Genomic DNA, 24,917 nt, shown 5'->3' on the forward strand with positions numbered 1-24,917 from the left:
TTGATAAAAATAAACAGCCCCCCACCAATAAAACAAGTTGGCATTCTTCATCTATATCCAAGTTTGCACTAAATTAGTAGTCTAAGTGACTTGTAAATGAGCTTGTTCCCTTTAGGGTATAATTAAAATGGTTTTACTTGGTGTGTGTGGTTAGATTTCTAAAGGAGATCATGTGATTGTAGAATCACAAGCTATAGGATATGACAGCTGTGGCAATTATGCAAACCTTAATTTTAGCAACACTCAAATTGGCAATACCTGAGCTCTGAAGGTCTACTCATCCATCCCTCAGTAGTAAGACAAGGCTAACATACTTGTTTACTCCTGCATCCAGCCAACTACACTGTGTTAATAGTTTACATCTGACCTGGAAGCATCTCGAGTCAGGGACTACTTTGTATTAATTTTCATATTGGCCCCAATTCCTGGTCCATAGTGGGTCCTCAGTAAGTGTTCAATGAATTAAGAAAATTTTACTGTAAAATTTTCCATTTTAACTATTTTTAATAGTTTTAGGAAGAATCATAATCTTTCACTTCCTTAATAAATAATAACAGTATTGTTCAGTAATAAAGTGATCCTCTTAGGGATGGAAAACTAAGATATACAAAGCTACCTGGCCTTACATTACATAAAGTCAAATTCTAGTACTTTTATAGCCAGTCATTCTGTGGTCATTTCTTAGCAGCGGTTTTCCTACTGCCAAGGCTCTTGTTGCTTTTAATCTGCTATTTGGTTCTACAAAGAACTGAAAGTTATCAGGTGAAAATAGATAACTACCTTTATGAAATAAGCAATCCTAACATATTCTAAGACGATAAACATTAACCTATAAAATCTATGGAACAAAGTGCATTAAATACATGTCTCATAATTTTGAAGAATTTTTTTTTTTTTAATTCTTGATCCTTTTTTGATAGGTAAGAATGGTCAAAATTTAATTTTAACCGAAATGGGGGAATTTCCACATTATGGAACGAGATTAAGGGTAGAGCTATGAAAGCAGTATGAGAAACAAACGTAGTAAAAGCACAGGAAGGACATAGAAGAAGACAAGGAAACACAGAACTGAGGGAGAAAAATCTAGAGACTTGGAAGAAGAAAAGTAGAAATGGGTATAACAAACAAGAGATGAGAAAAATGAGACACAGGTTCTGAGATAAGCTGAGAGCTGAATATCAAGCTCTGTTTTTCATAGCTTGGTATTAACAGTTTTCTGGGACTGAGCATAAAAAGTTACCTCCCATCACTCTTCTCTGAAATGATCAAATTACAAAGTCACTTCTGCACTGAGAAATAGTGGCATGTTTTTATTTTAAAACTTTGAAGTTTATTTTTGATACAAAAATACTTTTTTTTTTATGGTAGTCTGTATTTTCCACAGACTATGAAACAATGGCGTGGGTTTTAGAGGATCTGTAAATTAACTAGCTCTTGCCTAAAGTCCCTTTAACATGTATAATCTGTTAGACTGCTGGGTGTTTTTTGTGGGTGACACGGCTTGGAGTTTTCTTCAGTGTGCTGTTACAATTACAATTGACTTATTAAATAATTACATTAACTCTTCCTCGCTTTTCCCCCAAATGAAATCTTTGGTTGTGGTCTAGTTTGATCTGTAGAGAGACATGTAGTGGTGGTAGGAACTATATCCTTCAGGAAAAGGTGAAAGGTGAGCTACTAAGGTTTGTCATTTACTAAATATTCCACCAAATTCCAGATTTTCAGCTCAAAATGAGATAGTCACAAAGCTGATCAAATGAAATGGTACTTAACATTTTTTTCTGCTCCACACCTCCCACTCAGCTGCCTTTATTTACTACTTTTAATGTGTACACACTGAAGGCAGATTATAAAAATGAGGTTACCACTTCTATTCCTAATCCATGCTGCTAGATAAAATGCTACTGCCCAAAATATTTAATTATAGTCTATATTAATTTCATCTATCTAAATATTAATTTTACAACTTAGATTACAATGTGAACGTAAGTTAAAAAAAAAAAAGATGGTCCAAATTATCTAGTGCTTCTTGGGCAACAACCTTATATCACTTTTGTCATTTTTGTTAAAAAAAAATCATAAGGAGATGAATTATGTTTAGTCCATGAAAAAGAAGATAAAAAGAACAGTCTTTCAATAAGTTAAATTCCACCAAAGAAAAGGGCATTCTGGCTCTATCATATATAACACCTTTACATTCATTAATATTAATAGATCCTAGAGGGTGCTAACTGATGTGCTTACAAGGGAGGGAGGAAGCTGCATGTAAAAAACTTGCATTATTGATCCAAATGATCTAAGCAATAACCCTTTCATGTATAAAATCTTCATCATAAAGAGCTACATGGTTAGCAGAGAACTGGTTGATGTAAAACATTTCTGAATAGAGGAAAGAGAAGCATGAGTGGTAGCAAAAGTATTTACTGATGAATGAGTCATGCACTATTTTCTTCTTGGATCAGAGATATTTGTGTGAAGAGAGACAGAGTACACATGATGATTCAGAACAGAAGAACCAAAATCACAGGACACTATCACACTTTGAAGAAAACAGTAATTTGGTATAAAATAACACTGGCTCTCTAAGTCTGATTAGACAGTAGAATGGCAAACTGTTGGATTCCAAATTCCATGTGAACTTTACAATGACCAGTGCCCACTGGAGAATTCTGTTCAAAGGTTCTAACCCTGTTTAAGATGGATCTTAAGGTGATTTTCCTTGTACTTTCTTTTCAAACCCATACTTACCTGGCTGATGTTTACATATGACCCATAGGGTTGGTAGTTTCACTAAGCCCAGGATGGGTTCCTGGCAATGTGGTTGGCGGCTCTGCCGATACGGCAGAAACTTTTTCTTCTTCCCTTCTCTTAAGGCAGGCTGCTTTGGGGTTAAGGTTCCTCTCTAAAATAGGAGGAAAGAATTTTTATCATTATGGTCGTAAGTTATGAATCAGGGACTAATAGGTCTTAAGCTAAACAAACTGCTGTTATTTTTTTGCATTCTGTGGGAATTACCAATCTCTCTGTAATTTCCATCACATAGAGGCAAGGTAGGTACCATCACACAGAGGCAAGAATGATGTGCTCATATAAAACCTCAACATTAAATGAGCCTCCAGACTTAGTGACCAGTTAGTGTTTTCTTCATTTTCTGCTTATGATTTAGCCTTCTAGGGTTTGATTTGATCTAAATCAATACCCTGCTCTTCACTCAAACATTTCGGCAAGTGTTATCAGTCTACCAAGTCTCCTCAGTGTCCTAAGACATGGTACACTGATTGAATGCTGACATTCTCTATGTACCTGGAGAGAGACATCTGTGCTTTATCTAGTGCGTTACCAGTTCAGAAAATAACATAAGAGGTAACTTCAGCTACTCCTCTACAGGAAATGTGCCAATTCAAGGGTGACAGATAGCTACTGTACATCTTACTTTTCTATTTGATATATATGTAGAAAAAGATCGACTTGTTCTTTCTATTGCTGGAAGTGTGACTGAGAGGGTGATAAAAGCCTTTTCTGTTGCTTCTTATATAAGACAGCAAAGATGACTAGATGGGACCTGCAACATGGTCCCATTCAAACGAGGTTCAAGAAGTGGGTATTACTATGAGAAATCAAGGGAAAGAAAACTCATGGATCAAAGACCCACTGAACCAAAATACACTCAGGAACTACTATTCCTGTTACATTTTCTTTAAATGAGTTTTATGCACAAGATATTCAGTCCATGACAGCTTCTGGTATAGTCCTTTGCTTCTGATTATAACATACAGCACAGGCTAAAATTGTTGCATGTACTTTTATAAACTGATTAAAAATGCCATGTGTATATAATGAATATAACATAAAGGGTTCATTTAAAATTAGTCTGTAATGATAATATTTATAGAAGTTGTGATTTTTTTACATTGTTAGAATTTCTTGAAATGAGGGCCTACCTGAATATACCATAGCACAGCTTTTCCTGTTTCCTCTTATAAGTCAAGTAAAACTGTATTTGAATATACATATTTCAATACACATTTATAAGTTCACATCTGAGTTTTTAAAAAGTAGACAATGGACTTTATTATGATAAGCTCAGCTGACTCTAATGACAATCACTGATGCACAATAAAAAAATTTCATTTTAGAGTTCTAATTTTCTAAGCTCCTGCATTTAGGAAAAGACATTAAGCCTATACAACTATGAGGAGGATTAATGAAGGAAGAAAAATATACTCTTAATTTATTAGGATACCTAGGAGAAAATAGCATGTTCACCATTATATAAAAAATATTAAGAGCTGTTTTCTTAATAAGCAGTATGTACCTCTGACTAATAAGAAGAGTTTGTCTTTCATCATGTGTTGTGGCCCTCTACTGTGGAAGCAACAGTCTCATATAATGACCAGAGAGACTGAGAAGAGGGCATAAATGAACATGTAAAATCTAAAAAGGACAAAGTGAGATATGAACGTTTTCCAATTGAAAAAGGCTCACATTTCTTTTAAAATGGAACATTGCTCTTAGCTAACTATGACTCTGTCACAAGATCTAGGAGGCATGATAAGAATAGCTGTAAAGGACCAGAACCAAAAACTCAACAAGTTAGGCAAGATCTTGCAGATTCCTATAGTCAGACAGACAAAGAACACTCAGGGCTAGAAGAACCATGCTATTTTAGCGGGCTCTAGGAAACATGAAGTAAATACAGCTTCAATCCAAAAAGGGCAAACGCTAGCGCTGCTCTTTGATACCTCCTGGTGTATGGGAGTACCCCATGGCAAACGTGTTAAGTGGCCAGGATTGTCTGATGCAGAAGTAAGTAGAAGTTAGATATTACCTGCAGGGCATGGGAAGTGTTTGTCTTCTCACATTTCCATTAGAGGAATTCTATTGACTTGTTATCTAATTGAAGACTTGGCTCTCTTATAATACCATTTTCTCAACATGTTTATAGCAGAATTTTTGGCTAATTCAAGTTTGAGAAAAGTCACTTCCTACATTACTACGACTAGGTAAATATTTATGTTATTAAGATTATATGGAAACATTTGCTGAGTCAAGAATTTACAGTGATTTTTTCCTTGCTGATACAACTATTTGTTTTTCTTGTAGTTAACAGTCATCTTGTTTTTTCATTTGTTAGTAATGTTAATCCCACCCCTCCACAAAAGCTCCAACAGATTAACAAATGCCTATCGATATATTTTCCCAAAATCTCAAACACATCATATTATCAACTGATCCCATTTTCTTTCCCTGGAAATCTTTCTTCTGCAGCTAATAGCCTTCTACTTTCAATGGACTAGTTGCTTTCTAGGCCTAGTAGCTCTTGTCATGGGATTTCTTTTTGCTGCTCTCCTGTGTTAAATCCTTTGTTTCCTGGACCCTGTAACATTTGTTTTAGTTGATTATGTCCTTATTTGGCTGATGTACATGTTCCAGATGCTTTCTGGAGAAGTATACATGAGCTGGGTGTGGTAGTGCACACCTGTAATCCCGGCTACTCAGGAGGCTGAGGTGGGAGGACTGCTTGAGCCCAGGAGTCTAAGGCTATAGTGAGCTATGATGATGCCACTGCACTCTCACCTGGGCAACTGACTGAGACCTTGTCTCAAAAAAAAAAAAAAAAAGAGAAAAAGAAAAAGTGTACGTAGAAAGCAAAATTTTAAAGTTTTTGCATATTTGAAACATTCTAATCCTATTTTCACCTTTTGATTAATTATCTAGCTAGATATAGAAAATTCTAGATTGCAAACTATTTTGCTCAGAATTTTGAAGGCACTGCTCCACTATCTCCTGGAATTCAGCACTATTGTCCAGAACTCTGATGATTTTGACTCTTGCTCCTTTACCTATGAGCTATTCAAATTTTGTCTCCAGAAGTTTTAGAATATTCTTTTTAACTCTGATGCTCTGAAATTTCATGATGATGTACTTTTAGCTTCTTGTCATTTTAAAATTATGCTTAGCACAAGATTAGATCCTACCAATCTTGAGATATATATTTTTCAGTACTTGGAAATAAGTCAGTTACCGATACTTCATCTACTTTTCCATATACATTTTTTGCTCTCTCATCTGCTATTGTCTTCTCTTGCATCTGTCCTTACGGTTTAATATCATTATTTATTTATTTCAGTGGGGATCCAAAAAAGAGTGGACTGTCACAAGTGCAATGCTAAGTCTACCATGTTTGGCCATCTTATTGCAATGGAATCTCCTGGAAGTGAGTTTTGAAAATGTATTTGAGAAAAGAAAAGGGTCAGGGGATTCTGGGACTAGCCAGATTTGGGAACCACTGTTCTAGCATATGTATCTTCAAACTCACTTGGAGACCAGGAATCTAAAAATCTAATAGTTCTCTTATCCCTAAATTATCATCAGAAGAGCAGTGAGCTGACTGAGCTGACCTGTCAAAGAATTTGTTTAACTACAAATTGAATCTTCAATACGGCTGAGAGCACAAACTTGAAGGTAATATGTGTTATCTGCTAGGGAATAGAAATCGTAGTCATGATAATGGAAAGGCTTTAAATTGGCAGTGGCAGGAACCAGATAGGGTTTGATATGGGGGGCAACGGGCACAAAAAGTACTCTGGTAAAATCTGAGGCTTGGAAGAGAAGCCACTCTTCCTGCTCTTCTCCAGGATGCACTGCTAGACCTGGGTCTGGTTGCATCCTGGTGTAACGACTAATCCAGGAATTGTGAAAGGTTGTGGCTAGTCAGAAACAGTCTTGGAGCACCATCCCAAACTGGAAGTGGAGCCAGAGAGGCCAGAGGATGCCCAAAGTAGACAATGTAAACAGAATGTATGTATTTATAGAAACTGCTGGGGATAGCCCCTCGAGGGATGAAGAAGCCCTCAAAAGTGAACAGGTTACCAAAATAACACAAAACTGCTGGGGATAATGTACAGGAAAGGACAGTGGCTATACTAAACTCTGAAGGTGCTCCCAAAGACCAAGTATAGGTATTGTGGGCTGCATGAAGGATTCTAAACCTGTTTGACAGACAGCCATTAGACTTTCAAAAAGGAGTCTTACAGGGATACCAGGGCTTTTATGTAAAGTCATAAAATAAAGGCTCTGGGCTTGAAGCCCAGAGTCTGAAGGTGGGAGAAAGTAGGCTTTTCTGAATATCAAAGCAATCCCTAATAAAGTTACAGTTTAGTGTATTTGAAGTTTGTTCAAACTCTTATGAAAGACTACTTATACTTAGACAGAGCTTTCCAGAAATGTGTGAAAAAGTCAGTACTCATAATAGTGACCAGAAATTTAGAAGGGAGCTGAATGAGCCCAGATGCTAATTAGATCCTCTCTCAGACTCAGGTTTTATGTTCTAGGTGCTTGTAGGGACCACTGCAAAGTCCAGTGTTACAAATGAATAAGGTCCACCTGGGCATGGTAGAGTTTATAATTTTTTTCAAACAGAATTATTTCTCATTTTGATGGCTTGGATCTGAGAGTAGGTATCTCTGCTCTTAAAAAAAAGTTTTTAAAAACACAAATGACTGTGGTATTCTAGTTTTAATGCACTGTGGGTGGGAAAGGTGCTATCCTAGAATAAATTCTGGCACCCCTGTTGACCAGGACAGTAAGACTTTCACAGCACAGATGGAGGCAATGGCTTTTAACAATAAATATCCTGGGCTGAAGAGGACGACAACTAATACACTTGGTCCACTGAACATGGGTCCCTTGCTGCCTTCAGAGAGAGACAAAGGGTATCAGCCATAATTAAAGAAAAAAACCCTTGGTAAAGTGACAGGAGATATCATTAGGCTCAAGGAATCACTGCTCCTGCCACATACAAGTGGGCATCAATCAGCCTCTTTATGAATATCTTAAGTGAGTCTATAACTCTTTGAAGATTAGGTTTCATTAACATTTATCATCTACAGATATTTCAAGGACCTTGAGACAAGAGAAACAAGTATCTGGTTTTAGTGGTAGGTTGGTTGTACACAAAATAATCTATTTATCATTCTTATTCATTAAATGTATTGGAGGGAAGAATTCCCTACTATTGTATGTTTTTCTGAAAGTTTGCTTAAGTTCTCTAACTGTGGTTTCCTAAGAAAAACTATTCCTTTTTTTTTTTTTTGAGACAGAGTCTCACTCTGTTGCCCAGGCTAGAGTGCCGTGGCATCAGCCTAGTTCACAGCAACCTCAAACTCCTGGGCTCAAGCAATCCTCTTGCCTCAGCCTCCTGAGTAGCTGGGACTACAGGCATGTGCCACCATGCCTGGCTAATTTTTTCTATATATTTTTAGTTGTCCAGCCAATCTCTTTCCATTTTTAGTAGAGACGGGATCTCACTCTTGCTCAGGCTGGTCTTGAATTCCTGAGCTCAAATTATCCACCCGGCCTTGGCCTCCCAGAGTGCTAGGATTACAGGTGTGAGCCACTGTGCCCGGCTAAGACTATTAAGACTATTCTTTTTGTAATCTATGCTGAAGGTCCATGGTTATAGTTTTCAAGCACCCACCCACCCATATTTTCTTTTTCGAACCTTCTTCAAATAAAATATAACATAAACATCCAATAAGTAAGAAAGATATAGTTGTTCTCACAGAAGAGAGACTGGTGGCAGGGTTTGGAACCCAGGGCCACATCTGTGAATCCCTTGCAAAAAGGCTTAGGATAAAGCATTCATAACTTTGGATAAGAAGAATATAGGTATATGCTTGATAATAGAACCTCTTAAGGCCAGGAAATACTTATTATTTGATAACCCAGGGTCTAGGACATACTTGGCTGGAACAGAGGAAGTATGCAATAAATGCATGTTGAAATAAATTTCCAAAGTTTGTTGGAATCTTCAACAAACTTTGAGCCTGTATAAACCACACTTTTGTCCTTAAGGACACACAGGCATGCCAGTGCATGTTAGCCCGAGAAGCTCATGGCAATCCTGATCTGGGATCAACATAGAAGCCCTGAGACCTTATTGACATGGGTGTACAGGACATCCATATCTGGCAAAGCCAGGAGGGGCCATGACTAGGCATCCTATTAACCAGCAAGGTGTGGCAGATGCCCCAGGGTAAAGCAGGCAAGAAACTGAGTACAGAGAGGTAGGGAAGACAGAAGAAGGAGGGAGGAGGGCAGGTCCAGGCAGGTAAACTCAACAATGTGAGAGATCAGAGGCAACAATAGCGAAGGGACACAAAGCACTACTGCTGAGCAGCAGGCAGAGGCTGTTTGTTCTCTGCCTTGTTTCATAGAATGACTCTCTATTGGTTTGCGGAAAGCACTGAGCCTACAGATACTGACCAATACAATGAGACAGAGGTGAGAATTACAGGCAAAACTTGATCCCAGTGATACAGTGGCAGAAGTACTGGGAAAAATTACAAACAACTTCCCCAAGCAGAAGAGCAACTGTAAACAGAAATGTCTGCCCAGCTGAGGCAGAAAAGTTAAGTATCTCTGCTGAACCTACTTACCTCTGACTTGCTGTTCTAGACTAAGGATGACTGCCACGGCCTGATGAAGAATTAGGAGTTTTGTTTGGGGTTTTTCACTCTTCAAATGAAGCTGACACATTCGGCCAAGCTCTTTGAATGCCTCATTAATATCTCGCACACGCAAGCGTTCTCTGGCATTGTTAGCCATCCGCCTCTCCTTCTCCCTTTCTATCTTCTGTTCTGGGTTCAAATCCTCATCTTCATTAGTACTGCTGGAAAACAAAGTAACCAAAATGTCTATTAGGTTTCCTATAAAGTAAGATATGCTGACTGTGCAAAATTATAAAGTATAAAAATGGAAATGAAAATTACCTATAAATTTTCCCAAACAGTAGCAACAGCTGCACTTAACATGATTGTATATTTCTTTCCAATCTTTTTTCAATGCACATCTATAGTCATATAGTTGAAATTATACCACATACATTTTAAAATGCATTTTTCGTTGCTCATTATAGTATAAAGACTTCCCCATATTGGTGAAACTCTTCATAAACATAATATCAATGACTACATAATATTCTAGCACTTTGCTACAAAAAACATGATTCACAAATCAGCAGCATCAGCATTACTGGGAGGCCGTTAAAAACTTAGAATCTCTCAGGTTCTACCTCAAACCTACTGAATCAGAAGCTGCATTTTAATAAGATCTCCAGCTAATTCACATGTATATTTATGTTTGAAAGCACCATCTAATACATGAATGTATCATAATTTACTTAACCTATGCTCTTAAATATATTCTGGCAGTTACCTAGTGAGAAGGGGAAAAAAAACTTAAGACACAGATTGAGAAAAGTAGCTCAGAGAATGGCTATTATTTTTTTTTCTAAAGAAAAATATTATGAGTGGTGGTGATTATAAAACATGGAAGAATTAGAATAATTTTCTTGAAGAACAAATTGGCAAAATGAATCCAAAGCCTTGAAATGTTCATTACCTCTTGAGTGGCAATTTCCAACTTTAGAAATTCACCCTAAGGATATAATTAGAGATGTACATAGAAATTTATGTAAAGGAAATTTATCATAGAATTATTTACATTAGCAACATACTGGAATCCAATAAAGAGAAGGGTTAAATAAATCACAGTACATCCAGACGATGCACCACTATGTAGCTTCTAAAAATCAAGCTGCAAATTATGCTTAGCAAAAAACCCAGCCATGAAAGACCACATACTGTATGATTCCATTTACATGAACTTTTAGAAAAGACAAAGCTATGATAACAGAAAGCAGATCTATGGTTGCCAAGGGCCAGGGGATGGGGGAAGGGGGCTGACTACAGAGAGGTATGAAGAAATTTTTTAGGGGGGAGTGAAAATATTCTATGTTATGAGTATGGTGATAGTGATATGACTCTTACATTTGTCAAAGGACAAAAACTGTACACTTAAAACTGGTGAATTTTATTATTATATGCATTTAAACCTCAATAAAGCTGGCCAAAACAAGAATAAAATACCAACTGCAGAAAATACCCAGAGGCAGGGGAAAATATTAAAAATATACTGTTGAATGAAAAATTGAAATTATAAAACTTATGTCCAGTCTAATTCCAATTTAATATGTATTTATGGAAAAAGAGATAATCCTTAAAATGCAAACAGCGGTTAATTCTGCAGAGTGGAGTTTCTTGTGATTTTTGTGTGTGCTTTCCTGTATTTTCCAAATTTCTATAAAGAGAATAGACTACACAATCAGAAAAAAAATATTTCAGGGAGATGCTGTGGAGTAACTTTTAGAAAGTTCTATTTATGTTTCAGAAATAAATTACTGAGTGGAATTGGTCAGAACCTTGAAATAATGTGCAAAAAGAATAGAAATTTTCACCTCTTCTCTAATACCTTGAGTATTCTGATAAAGAATAGGTACGTAATAGATTCTTACTAGCTAATCATTAAGAATTACAATGACAATTGAGAATCACTGCCTCTTTTGACTTCAAAAAGGCCCTAAAAGATCATTTAGCTCAAAGGTGTCCAAATATGGCCATTCAGTATAATCTCCAGGAGCACTTAAAAAATATAGCTTTCCAGGTCCCATTAGCAGAGTTGATGATTTAGTGAGTTTGGGTTGAGGCCCAGGTACCTGTATTTCGAAAACGTTCCAACCTTGTGTAGCAGGGTTGAGAACCACTGCAAGACTCAGAGAAATCAGTGACCTCCCTAGGATCACACAGCTCATTAGTGGTAGGATAATGATGAGAAGCCAGGTCAGTGCTGCATGGAAGCAAACCTACACTACATACCTAAAATTTCCATCTTAAGAGCAACTATAGTATCTTTATTTAGTGCTTACTGTGTGTTAGTGTGCAAAGGGCTTTAAATGCATCATTTTCAGATTATTCTCAAAAGAATCCTATAGTAGAAAGTCTCTTTTTAGAGAAGAATATACTGAGATCAAAAAGCTTTTAATCACTTGGCAAGTATGTGATAGAACCATGATTCAAACCCATGTTAGCCTTACTTTGTCCAAAGGCCATGTTATTACACTTCCTCTCAATTTCTGATGACCTATAATGTGGGTCAGTAAACTATGGCCTATGAGCTGGTCACCTATTTTTCCAACAAATTTTATTGGAACAGCCACACCCATTTGTTTATGTATTGTCTTTGGCTGCTTTTGTGCTACAATGGTGGAGCTAAGTAGTTATGACACAGATTGTGTGGCCCAGAAAGCCTAAAATATTTGCTATCTGGCCCTTTATATCGAAAGTACAAAGGGTATAAACAAATTTACTGTGCTGCCAGTTGTATAAAAGTATATTATTATGTACAGCACACAATACAGTAAGTCCTCAATGTCATCGATAGGTGTTTGGAAACTGCGACTTTTAAGTGAAACGACGTATATTGAAACCAATTTTTATCATAGGCTAATTGATATAAACAAGAATTACGTTCCCACAGCATATTTCTGATCACAAAAAGCATCACCAACCTTCTAAATAAAGATCCCAAACACTTCCAATATTAAATACTGAAGTAAATGTGAGCTATACATACCTTTAAGAAAGATTAAAAAAGGAAGTAAAATTTATCCCCTTATTAGTTGAGGTTTGTGGGGGACCAGAGCCTATCCCAGCAGCTTAGGAAGCAAGGTGGGAACAAGCCAGGACAGGATGCTATTCCATCCAGGGTCAACTCACACCCACATTCAGACTGGGATCATTCAGACATGCCAGTTCACCTAATGTGTGTATCTTTGGGATGCAGGAGAAAACCAGAGTACCTGGAGAAAACCCACATGGGGAGACAAGAATGTGCAAACTCCACACAGTGGCTCTGGCTAGGAATTGATTTTTTTTCTCATTAATGTTGAACAAAATGATGTTATTTGAGGATGTGCTGTACTTAATAGTAATAAAAAATGACTGTTATTGGTTTGTCAATTTATTATACTATACTTTTTATCATTATTCTAAAGAATACTCCTATGTATTAAAAAAAAAAAAACCTGTAAAACAGCCTCAAACAGGTCCTTCAGGAGGTATTCCAGAAGAAGGCATTGTTATTATAGGAATTCCATGTGTGTTACTGCCCCTGAAATCCTTCCACTGGGACAAGATGTGGAGGTGGAAGACAGTGATATTGATGATCCTAACTCTGTGTAGGCCTAGGTTAATGTGTGTGTTTGGATCTTAGTTTTTAATAAAAAAATTTAAAAAGTAAAAAAATTAAAAAATTTTAAAAACAGAAAAACACAAAATAAGGATATAAAATGTTTTTGTACAGCTATATAATGTGCTTGTATTTTAAGTAAAGTGTTATTAAAAGAGTAAAAAAATTAAAAAACATTAAAAAGTTTATATAGTAAAAAAGTTATAGGAAGTTAAGATTAATTTATTATTAAAGAAAGAAAAATGCATTTTTATAAATTTAGGGTAGCCTAAGAGTACAGTGTTTATAAAGTCTACAGTAGTGTACAGGGATGTCCTAGGCCTTCACATTCACCCTCCACCTACTCACTGACTCACCCGGAGCAACTTCCAATCCTGCAAGCTCCATTCATGATAAGTACCCTATATACAGGTACACCGTATTTTATCTTTTATTTTTACTGTCCTTTCGTATGTTTAGCTACACATATACTTACCACTGTGTTACAACTGCCTACAATATTCAGTACAGTAACATGCTGTACAGGTTTGTAGCCTAGGTGTGCAGTAGGCTGTATCATTTAGGTTTTTGTAAGTATGCTCTATGATGTGCACACAACAACAAAATCACTTACTGATACATTTCTCAGAACATAAACCTATTGTTAAGCAATGATTGAATGTATCAAATGTCTGTACCACACAATTTAACTCGTTTTAGCTATTATGCCCTCTAACAAATTAAGCAACTTGAGGGGAGAGACATAATTCTTTTTTATATGTAGACCCTAAAATGGTGTGGTATAAAGGAAAACATAATTTTGGAGCCAAACCTTCATATGCCTCCCTTTTAGGGATGCTGTGATGATTAAATAAAAATTAAATGAAAATCCTAATACAGTATCTAAAACCAGCTGGCCGCTGATGAATGCATGACAACCTTCAATTTCCCAAGTATTTTCACTCACGGTACATGAGTGAAATTTAATATCGCGATGCTAACAAATACCTTGTTCTGCCTCTAGATGAAACCTTGATATCTTTTTGGGAGGATTCATCATCTGATTTCATGTCATCTGATGAAGGAGGTTCATGAAGGTTTTCGTCCTTCTCTTTGTTTTCAGTCTTAATTTCTGTTGCAACAACAGTTCCAGACTGACTTTGCAAGCCACCTAACAAAGAGGCAAAGGAAACATAAAATAAGTAACCAGACTGATTTATGAATTAGAACTAAGACAGTAAAAAGCTTTCTAGGTGGTGAATATCCTTACTTGTTTGTTACAGGGTTATGAAGGAAATCTCAAGATGTAGGAAAGTATACTAGAGCTAAAAAGAACATGTCCACAAACTTTTTTATGATTTTTACAGCATTTGTATTTAAAAGAATAAGCCAGACCCTGATGATCAGTCTAATGCTCACTTTCAGGCACTATGTAACAATTGAACACAGTGTGAGAAACTTGATGCATTTTAGAAACTTTTAAGCTGTTGCCAAGGTGAAGGAAATAAGCTTAATATTTTCCTGGATAAACACAATAAAATAAGTGTCGTGGTTAAATATAACTGGGAGAACTTTATTTTGGTAGTCTTAATACTGGTCCTATATTTATACTTATTTATAAGCTCTATTGTAACACTGATCACAGTTTGCTTTTTACCAGAATTATATATCTCTCCAATTAAATTATAATCTCCAAACAACAGTTTCCATCATTCAGAACTCTCAGTTTACTCAGAAATATCTTTCTCACTGCTTCTAGGAACATGAAGACTCACTCATGAGTGGAAGAGAGACATGACAGAAACAGGAGCAGGAATAAAGATAACCAGTAAATACTGAACAAAGGTTTGTACAATAAGTATGTACAATTGTCTAGCCAGGTGGGCTAGTTGGAACCCTAAACACCTACCCCTCCACACTCATGCAGTAGCACGATTTGGAATTCCTCCACCTAAATGACTTTATTCACAGATGTCAATCCAATTGTGAGAAAGGTAACAATGTTTCAAAGGATATCTCTGTTTGCATTATTGCTGAAAAATCAACAATATTGGTACCTCTATAATTTTCTTGTGTTTTATGGTTCAGGTCTGTGCTTGAAGCAGTGACCGTACTAGACAGGACTGAATGATTGCCATTGAGACTGACGGAGTCTTCCCGATGAGTTCCAACCTAAAGTACACAAAAACAAAAAATAAAAAATGGTCAAGATAGTTTAGGGGTGATAACTGTCCAAATTTTTTTACTAGGTTTAATAGAGAAAACAGTATCATTCATCTGAATTTAGCAACTTTTTCTGGATGCCACTTTTCTGGTTCTTGGTGTGAATTTCAAAATACTTGATCGTAGTACTGCTTTTGAATCAAACCAAAATGTTACTTTTTTAAAAAATAAGATTCTGGCTTGTAAATTTTAAATCCTACAGAGAGGGTTGTTCTGAGAAGAAAATGAGCTTCTACAAGCCATAAAGCATTAGACATTATAGGCCTACTAATAATCCTTTATAAATAATCTGAAAATGTTTCATTTTCTCCAGAAATATATTAAAGTATGCATGAACTTGCATTTAACAAAATATTGCTACATTCCAAGCAGTAACAGTATTTATGTAAGTTTGCCCCTCCTATAGTTTTCTACTTCCTCTGCCTCCCCTCAAAATTTTTAAAAGAGCAGCAAAAGCAATATAAAATTAACTTAAAAGTTTTGCATTTCTGGGCAACAAAACTGGCATATATTTTTATTTTCAGTTTTAATCAAACTTATACAAGTCACAGTTAACCTGAAATGCGAAGGTAAAGTATGCAACTATCACCAAGCATTCAGCTATTGCAGTACCTTTAGAAAACCTTGTTACAGACGAAGCTTTTTATTAGAAAAACAGCAGACGTGTCAACCTGAAGATTAAGCTTTAATTAAATAGGTTTATTGCCTGCAGTTATACAAGAGAACCACTGTTTTTCAATAAATCCTTCAATCCCAGTAAACTGCCAAGCTTTGAATCCCTCGAGTAATTAATATAGCTTTTATCTTTCATGACTTTGTATGGATTTTAGCCTAGGAGTTACAAATACCTGTATGCATGTTTAGTCTTTGGTTTTCTGTGAGCTAAACAAAAGGAACCAAAGCAAAGTTTTAGGCAGTGTAGGCCATTTGGCAGTGGATCTGATTAGAATATATCAGTTCTTATACCATATTTTTTAAGAAATGTTTGTCTTTAATCCTTATTCTTCGTATATTTTTTAAAAACTCATTTTAGGGTACAATGTACACTATACTGGTGATGGGTACACTGAAAGCCTGAATTCAGCATGATACAATTCATCCATGTAACAAAAAAACACTTGTACCCCCTAAATTTTTTGAAATAAAAAAACCTAAAAACTCATTTTATGTATTCCATAGCGTGCTGAGTTATTATTTGTGTCACTACTCCCTTCGATAATCAAGCATCGACTGTACTCTTTTCCTAAACCACATAATTTCATCACGCATTAGAATCATAAAATCTTAAAGCTGGGAAGGAACCAGAGAAACTATGGCAGACTTCCATCCCACTTTCCACTTCAGAAAGTTTTAGCCTTTACATCCTCCTCCCCTACAAAACTTGAGAAAAATCTGCAGAACTAAACCTAATAGCCAGTAAAGAAGTAGATTGTGAAAACTGCATTCAAGAAAGAAAATTATTTTTAAGATGTTCCATGAAATCCTGTCTCAAGGGTGTTCTGGTCACGTTTATTCTTAACACATGAGGGTGCTTTCTTGTGATCTATGAAATACTCAATGATCTAAGGGGACGGTCAGTTCAAAATCTCATTTTACAAAAATAGATATGAGTAAAGACAACATATAGCTGCAAATATTTTATAACCTTAGAAGCTTAGGTCTATTTTAAAGATAAAATATTGCCTAGAACAATTTTGACTGGTTGAGGAAATTGTTGTAGGATAAAGTGAAAGCTAGGATTTCTGTGTTTGTGTTTACAATGTGGACTTAAAAATTTCTATGATCTCTGGTAATATGTGCTACTTCTGTTCTTACATAGTATTTTGAATTATCACACCAAGTAACTGAAAAGAAAATAGCCTTTTAAAATATAAACTTGCAAACGTATACATATTTACTATGTATTATACATGTGAAATTCATAGCTTTGTAAGACAATACCATTGAATAGCAACGAACAATTTTCACTTAAATGATAATACATCTGAATTCTGACTTCCTTTAATTTTATTAGTATAAATAATTCATTGATTTTCTAAAACTCAACTATTTAAAAATGTTCTATCATCTCCTTTCTGATGAAAGGCTTGGCAGACACAGGATCATTATCTAAATGATAAATCTTAGAGATTTTGCCTTTCCCTTAAGGAAAATCAGAAAAGTTGCTAGATTTGGTTTGGGATATAAAAGCCAACAAATATTTTTGCCTGTATAAAATACTATAAACTGAATATTTTCTCACACCAACTTACATTACTGGCTTCCAAAAGAAAAAAATTAATTGGCACACATAGCAAAAATATAAGCCTTTAACAAATGGCCTCAAACTAGCAGAAAGCTTGAAGTCTGGAGTTTTTCATGTTAATGAAGTTAGCAGGAACTTTTCTTTGTAACTTGATTCCCCTTGCAAATGGCCCTCATATATTTTCTGGAGAATTTGACTTTCACAGTTCTTATGGTTCTCTTTAACCCTTGCTCACCCTGGCTCCCATGTCCTCTCTTTAATCTGCAACTCCACATTCAAATGGCTCTGTCTACACACACAACAGGTGTATAAACAGTTCTTTGTCTGAGCCTAGAGCCTGTGGGGCCAGCCAGATAGGACCCTGTTTAATTGTTCACCTCGTTAGCATACAGCTGACAGGCTGCTGCTGCTGCAGGGGGAGTAACAGGGGAAGGAAAACTCCTCGCCTGCTATGCTCTGAGTTTCAATTATTATGAAGAGCCCTATTTCAGAATAAAAGGCCCATCCCATTAAATGACATCATCCTGCATACTCAATCTTCACAATCTGCGTACAGCCTTAATTTTGTGAGCGAACCCAACAAGGGACTTGTTTTCATTTAATTCGGCCAATGGCTTTAGCACTCACAATGGAAAAATGTTAAATCTAATTAGCTGATGAATAAGAGGTCCTGTGAATTAAGGGACAGACTGAAAAGTACTCAGTATGAATTCTTCTCTGATTCTGAATTCTAATAATGTGTCCAATTCGTACTATTCACTGAACACTAACAATTTAAATTAATCAATATTAATCTCTAGATTGATTAAAGGATCTTTATATAGTATCTACACCAAGGTGTTTTGTTTTATCTGAAGAAGGGTTTTATGTTAGAAACTTGGTAATATTCCATTTGTTATGGTTCCTTTTAAATGGTATTTCCGTAAATGTATAACTTCTATGCTTCATAAACTTTTAAAAAGTTGTCATTTTGAATAATTTTGAATTTTAAAATGTTACCAAAACCCTTAAAAAGCACTATAATATGATCTTAATGAAGATAAAAAATTTTTAGAATGCCTATTTAGGAAAAAACTGTTTAGAAATAGTAAGAGTGGTTAAAAGTAAAATCCTCTATTCAGTTGAAACACAATTTCTACAATATTATAAACCCATACTGCTAAAATTAAATATTGTCCAAATGGAAGGCTAAAATGATTTCAAATTTATTTGATAAGTGACAAAAATGCTGAGATCATTTTCAACAAAATATTACCCTATTTGCTTGTTAATCTTTAATAACTTAAGTCTTTTGGAACTAAGGAAAATATAGTTTCTCTAATTGCTTTAGGATTTAAGAAAGCAGACATGATTTACATTTTTAAATCATTGTAAAAGGTAGCTTTATAGTCTACAATTTAACATTTACTATGCTCTCATACAAGAATACCACACTTGCCCAACCACCACTTGAACAACAAAAAACCCAAGCAATACCCAAAAAATAATTAAGAGAAATGTCTGGATTAAATTTCCTCGGGACTTGTAACAATAAAATTAAAAGACCTCATGAATGGGATTTTGTCCTGTCTCATAAATAAGAAACTCTTTAGATCTGCATCAACTTTCCTTAAAGGAATAATGCACAAAAAGCTTCAAATCTCACTTAGTTTGGTCTGAAGTTGAAATCACCATCTGAGGAAAAACTGTTTTAAAATTTAAGTGGTACATCTATCACATACTAATAAGACTGTTTGATCAAAAAAACCTTAAGTTTTATAGAATTTGCTTTAAGTGTATATGGAGAAATACATAAAAAATATTACGAGTATAGAAAATTAAGTAAATGAAATGTTAGCCCCATTTAAAAATAAGAGCAAATATTAAAAAGATGCCAGGCTGGCTATACTATTTATATAAAAAGGAGTAGGAATTTTACCCATTTCCTAGTTCATTTTTCCAATATACTTTCAGGAGATTTAAATTTTGTATGTATCAGGTAGCTAAAATATGTTAAAAGCCCTCTGTGGTTGAAATCTCACTTAATTCTAAACTCTGATGCCAGTCAAGTATGTCCAGTTAAAAGAAACAATAGCAAAAATTAAGTCTTTTGATGTTGATTCTTATTAGTAATAACATATATTTTTGGCAGGTAGTAGTCTTCTTATCTCAGTAAGAAATGTAAAATCTTTTTCTGGAACAATTAAAAACTACCAGACAATTATTTCATCTATAAGACAGGAAGATGGACCTACAAATCAATACTAGCATGTGTAAAAGACCTTACCGGCATAATGCTGTTATTAAAAACAATGTAGACAGAGGTTCACAACAACACTATTTCCCTGGCCAAGGACACTGTTTAGTTAACCTGTCCATGCAGACTTTACACTACAAGTCACCTTGGTTCCCGTCTTGTCTGCACTGCAGGCTGGGAGCTGAGCTGTCTGTACCACTTTTATCCTGCCATCAACTTTTACTCTTTCAATCCCAGTACATCCTTCCTGGCTTACCTCAAATATTCCAACTTATCCAACAAAACTCCCAAAATACTCACTAAAACAAAATAAACAAAAAAGTTATAGGATCCAGGAAAAAGGAAAAACATGCTAACCCCCTTAACCACACAGGGAAGCCAATTCATGTTATAAATCAGGATTTTTCAAGGTCCAGCCTGTGGCCAAATGTTGTCCTATCTTTCATAAATAAAGGAGCTTGTTGTTTTCATATTGTCCGTGGCTGCTTTCATGTTACAATGTCAGAATTAAGTAGTTGTGACAGAGACCATATAGCCTGCAAAGCTGAAAATATTTACTATCTGGCCCTTTATAGAAAAAGTATATCGAACCTTTTTCTAAATGCTAGAAAAGAAAGCAATATTATATTTAACCCTATAATTAGGAAGCTGACCCACAGTAATGCCCATTAGAACAGAGTTCCAATATAACAAAAATGTTATTTGAATGTTCTCTGGAGGTCCTGAAAATATCTATATTTACTAGAATAATTATATCTGAAAGAAATAAACAGAATGATAAAAATTAAATGTTTGTGAAAAAACCGGACCTCACAAATTCTACATGCAGATCATGTAGAATTGCTGATAAAGTGATATATCTGTGGTCACTTTCTAATTCTGGCCATGTAGCTTCCATATTAGGAACCTAAAACAAATAGCAATTTATATTAATGCAGGAAAAAGTACATAAGAACAAAAAAAAAAAAAAAAAAAAGGAAAGTAATTCCAAAATGTAAAATTGCATTATTTCTTAGTCATAATCAGTTGGAGGAGTATGTGGAGGCGATAAGGGGACAATAAAAGCATAAGATTAGCTCTTGGAGATGGCGGGCAACAATTAAAAAAAGCCAATGTGTTCCCAAAATCACGCATCCTGCAAGAATATGAAAGAGTTGATTCCATATAGGTGGGTACTGAGCAAGAACTCCCAGCAGTACTGATGGGATTCCTCAGACATGGATGAGAGCCACCAGTCTTCATCAACAATGTGTCTAAGATTCAGGTGAGAAAGTCACTGGCAGACTGTGAGTTTCATTTCATTCCATCCTCCCTTGGTCTTTTTGCTGAAGCTGAGAACTGAGGACTTACAGGTAAAAAGCTTACTTTGGAAGGACAGGAGATGAATACTGACTCACCTGACAGTGTCAGATTTTGTCACCTAATAACTTTATATTTTGAGGGTAAGCCTGGTAGAAACATTGGATCTCTACTGCTGGGAAGTACACTAGTGATTGTGTCTGGATGGGGTGGGGATAGCAGATGATTAAGAACAGAAGAGAAGACCTTGATAGACACACTAAGCAACAGCTTGGGCTTAGTTGCTGTGGCACTGATGTTTGCTGCTCAAAGGCTAGACTCAGTTCATGTTTCAGAAGACTCTGTCTTCTAAACTACTTTGAGATTTTTCTTTCTTTTCTTTTCTTTATTTTTTAAGAGACAGGCTGTTGCCTAGGCTGGAGTGCAGGGGCATCATCATAGCTCACTGTAGCCTTGAACTCCTGGGTTCAAGTGATCCTCCCACCTCAGCCTCCCAAGAAGCTGGGACCATAGGGCACGTGCCAACATGCCCAGCTAATTTTTTAATTCTTTGTGGAAACGGGGTCTTGCTATGTTACCCAGGCTGGTCTCGAACTCCTGGCCTAAGCAATCCTCCTGCCTTGGACTCTCAAAGTGCTGGAATTACAGGCTTGAGCCACTGCGCCCGGCCAAGATTTTTCCTTTTTTAACAATATTCTGGCAGCCCTTTTGATGATGTTCTAAAGTAGGCAGCACATTCTTAGAGGATACAGTGGGAGCTACCTTCTTAGTTAAAAGTTTTAGGGTAATATCTAATGAAAGAATTTCTCCTACCAGTCCTCTTAAAATGCACTAGGTTTCTACATGGGTTTAGGAAGACTGGACTTTGAAAAGTTTCTTTGCCTATTAGGGAATATCCAAAATTGGCAAAAAATACAACCTCCTCAAGACAGAAGTTCCATTTTATACAAACTTCACATTTAATTGAGAGGAGCCAGAGATACATCAAATACTGTAGTAGGTAAGTTGGAATAGGAATAGTAAGCTAGTAACAGTGAAGAATTAAAAAATGATTAATGGCCAGGAGCAGTGGCTCAACATCTGTAATCCTACACTATGGGAGGCCGAGGCTGGAAGACTGCTTGAGATCAGGAGTTCGAGACCAGCTTGAGCAAAAGTGAGACCCTGTCTCTACTAAAAATAGAAAAATTAGCTGGGTGTCCTGGTGCGCACCTGTAGTCCCAGCAACTTGGGAGGCTCAGGCAAGAGGATTGCTTGAGCCCCCAAGTTTGAGGTTACAGTGAGCTATGATGATGCCACTGCACTCTACCCAGGGTGACAGAGTGAGACCCTGTCTCAAAAAATAAAAGACTGGCTGGGCACGGTGGCTTACGCCTGCAATCCTAGCACTCTGGGAGGCCGAGGCGGGTGGATCGCTCGAAGTCAGGAGTTCGAGACCAGCCTGAGCAAGAGCGAGACCTTGTCTCTACTAAAAATAGAAAGAAATTATCTGGCCAACTAAAAAATATATATATAGAAAAAATTAGCCGGGCATGGTGGCGCATGCCTGTAGTCCCAGCTACTTGGGAGGCTGAGGTAATAGGATCGCTTAAGCCCAAGAGTTTGAGGTTGCTGTGAGCTAGGCTGACGCCACAGCACTCACTCTAGCCCGGGCAACAGAGTGAGACTCTGTCTCAAAAAAAAAAAAAAAAAAAAAAGACTTAAGAGATAAGGAATAAGAATGTTTCAGTTAACATCAACTTGGGATCCAAGTATACTGATTTTTAAGTCATTCTTCTAAGTAAGGATAAATACTATTTCAACAAGTTATAAATAGTTTGCTATTCTACATTCATATTTATAACAAATGCCATCTTATTAGTCTTATATCATTAGAATTACTTTATTACTAATAGTGATAAAAATACCCTCATATTCCTATTAGTTTAATAATTCATAAATGTTTTCACATTAGCTTATCAATAGCAACAAAAACTTATTTGTTTGCTTTTCTTTTTCATCTAAAAACTTTTCCTTCTTTGTAACACAATTTGGCAGCTGGTGTCTCTGGTCCGCCATCTTGACTCCCAACAAAAACTAATTTAAAAGGACCCTGAATTTCAAGATTTCCTGTTCAAAAAAAACCACACAAACAAACAGCTGTTAAGATATGCAGACATCTAATGTTACCCATGTTGCTGTAAACACTGTTCTCAGAAACCAGGCAGCCTTGTTTGATGTTTACTTTGGAGGCTCTAAAATGAATATAAATGGCTGCATGATATGTGAATGTGAAAATCTGGAACCAATCCTATTTTAGAGAACACAAGACTTCAGCATTTGGGGACCTAATTATTTCGATGATAGGTGAGTTTTAGCCTTGATCACATGGCTTACAGCTAGAAATCTGTTTCATAGGAGAATATTTTACAGCATGCAACATACCTTGAAAAGTGTGCCATAAACATGCAAACACATGGTATCAGTTAAACAGCAGGTTCAAAAAATTTCACTTTTTTTTTTTTTAAAGAACTTCATTTCTTTAAAAGACAATTTGGATAAAGAATAATGTAAGATATTCAACATAGAATTTTTGACGTGTATGGCTGCAGAAGTGTACTTTTTCCCCTCTAAAAAAATTACCATGTTTTTAAACAGATGGATTGAATTATTTTGTTCTCTTCGGGGATTAATCTAAAACTGTTTCCTTTCTTTATTACTTCAATTACAGTCATTCTTAAAAATACCCTCCCCCCATTTTTTCTTCATTTGGGAATAAAGTTGAAATTTGGACCTGTACAAATTAGAATTTCACATTCTTTCTACCACTGAAGGCTGGTCTCAAGTCATAATAAACAACTTTTCTAGACTAGAACCCCTGAGATTCAGTCTTGCTTTACTGCTTTTGCTATGCAGCCTTCCTACTCACTATTTCAAGGCAAAACCTGTTGTGCCAATTATTACACATCTGGAAAAAATCCAAGTTTAGGCTAAAAAGATCTTTGTAGAAAGTTTCTGCTTTTTGCACATGGTCTAGCAGGATTTTATGGGCCAATACTCAGCCAATGACCCTGTCCAAGACAGTAAAGGAAATGCTTAAAAGTCACTCTTTACCTTCCTTTCAAAAAGAAAGACCCTCTTTCCCAAAGATTTCATGAAAAACACTTAGGACAATAAGCTTTAGGGGTTACTACAAAAAAGATGAGCACTATTTTACCATTGAAGCTGATCTACTGCTTGTAACAAGGCTTGATCCTCCATAGTTTGAATTGAGGCTTCCAATTGGTGCATTATGGGATGGTCCCAACAAACTGTGTATATCACCATGACCAGCAGGCAAACTGGTGGAAGGTCCCACAGCATGGTTCCGCAGCACATGGATAGCATCGTCCAGTCTGTCTAAACGATCCTCCATTCGAGACTGCTGTATGGATTGAAAAAATCATAGAGGTTACTGCTGGTATCTGTTAAATTCATTAAAGCGCTATGTTTCCTACTTTGGGATATGTGGAAGACAGCATGTGAAATGCACTATCAAATAGCTTCAAAAGCAACTACCTGCACTATAAATCAACAAAAAAAGAATGGCTATCTACATGTAGACTATGCTCAATGTTTAAAGCTTCAGAAACAAATCACTGCTTTATAAAGATGAATCTACCAATCTACCATGAGGTTATTTCTTTTTGCTTCTAGAAAAGATGAAGGCTACTATGTCGATACTTAATTATAGTTGATAAAGAAGGATAACCTATACTTTAAATACTGATTTTTCAGTGATGGGGAAGGGACCTCAAAACCCACAAGTTGTAATTTTGTTTTAGCTGTATAAAGCATACGTATCTTAAATGGTGAACACATCCATGT

At 36.0% G+C, this 24,917-nt stretch overlaps 1 protein-coding gene across 16 annotated transcripts in view; it reads right to left on the bottom strand.

Moving 5' to 3' along the window:
- TCF12 (transcription factor 12) overlaps positions 1–24,917 on the bottom strand; it is a 350,504-nt gene that overhangs the window by 3,746 nt on the left and 321,841 nt on the right. For 12 of the 16 annotated variants that reach the window (XM_069483559.1, XM_069483534.1, XM_069483565.1 and 9 more), the window contains 5 exons: positions 24,268–24,474; positions 15,126–15,240; positions 14,077–14,239; positions 9,441–9,673; positions 2,749–2,902 (listed from right to left, as the gene is read on the bottom strand). In XM_069483559.1, coding sequence (XP_069339660.1) covers positions 2,760–2,902; positions 9,441–9,673; positions 14,077–14,239; positions 15,126–15,240; positions 24,268–24,474 — 861 coding nt within the window. In that variant the 3' untranslated portion in view covers positions 2,749–2,759. Of the gene's footprint in view, positions 1–2,746; positions 2,903–9,440; positions 9,674–14,076; positions 14,240–15,125; positions 15,241–24,267; positions 24,475–24,917 lie in introns of those variants that run through there. The other 4 variants (XM_069483553.1, XM_069483560.1, XM_069483544.1 and 1 more) reach the window with 3 other exon arrangements.

This window comes from Eulemur rufifrons, chromosome 2, assembly GCF_041146395.1.
Source record: "Eulemur rufifrons isolate Redbay chromosome 2, OSU_ERuf_1, whole genome shotgun sequence".
NCBI lineage: Eukaryota > Metazoa > Chordata > Mammalia > Primates > Lemuridae > Eulemur > Eulemur rufifrons.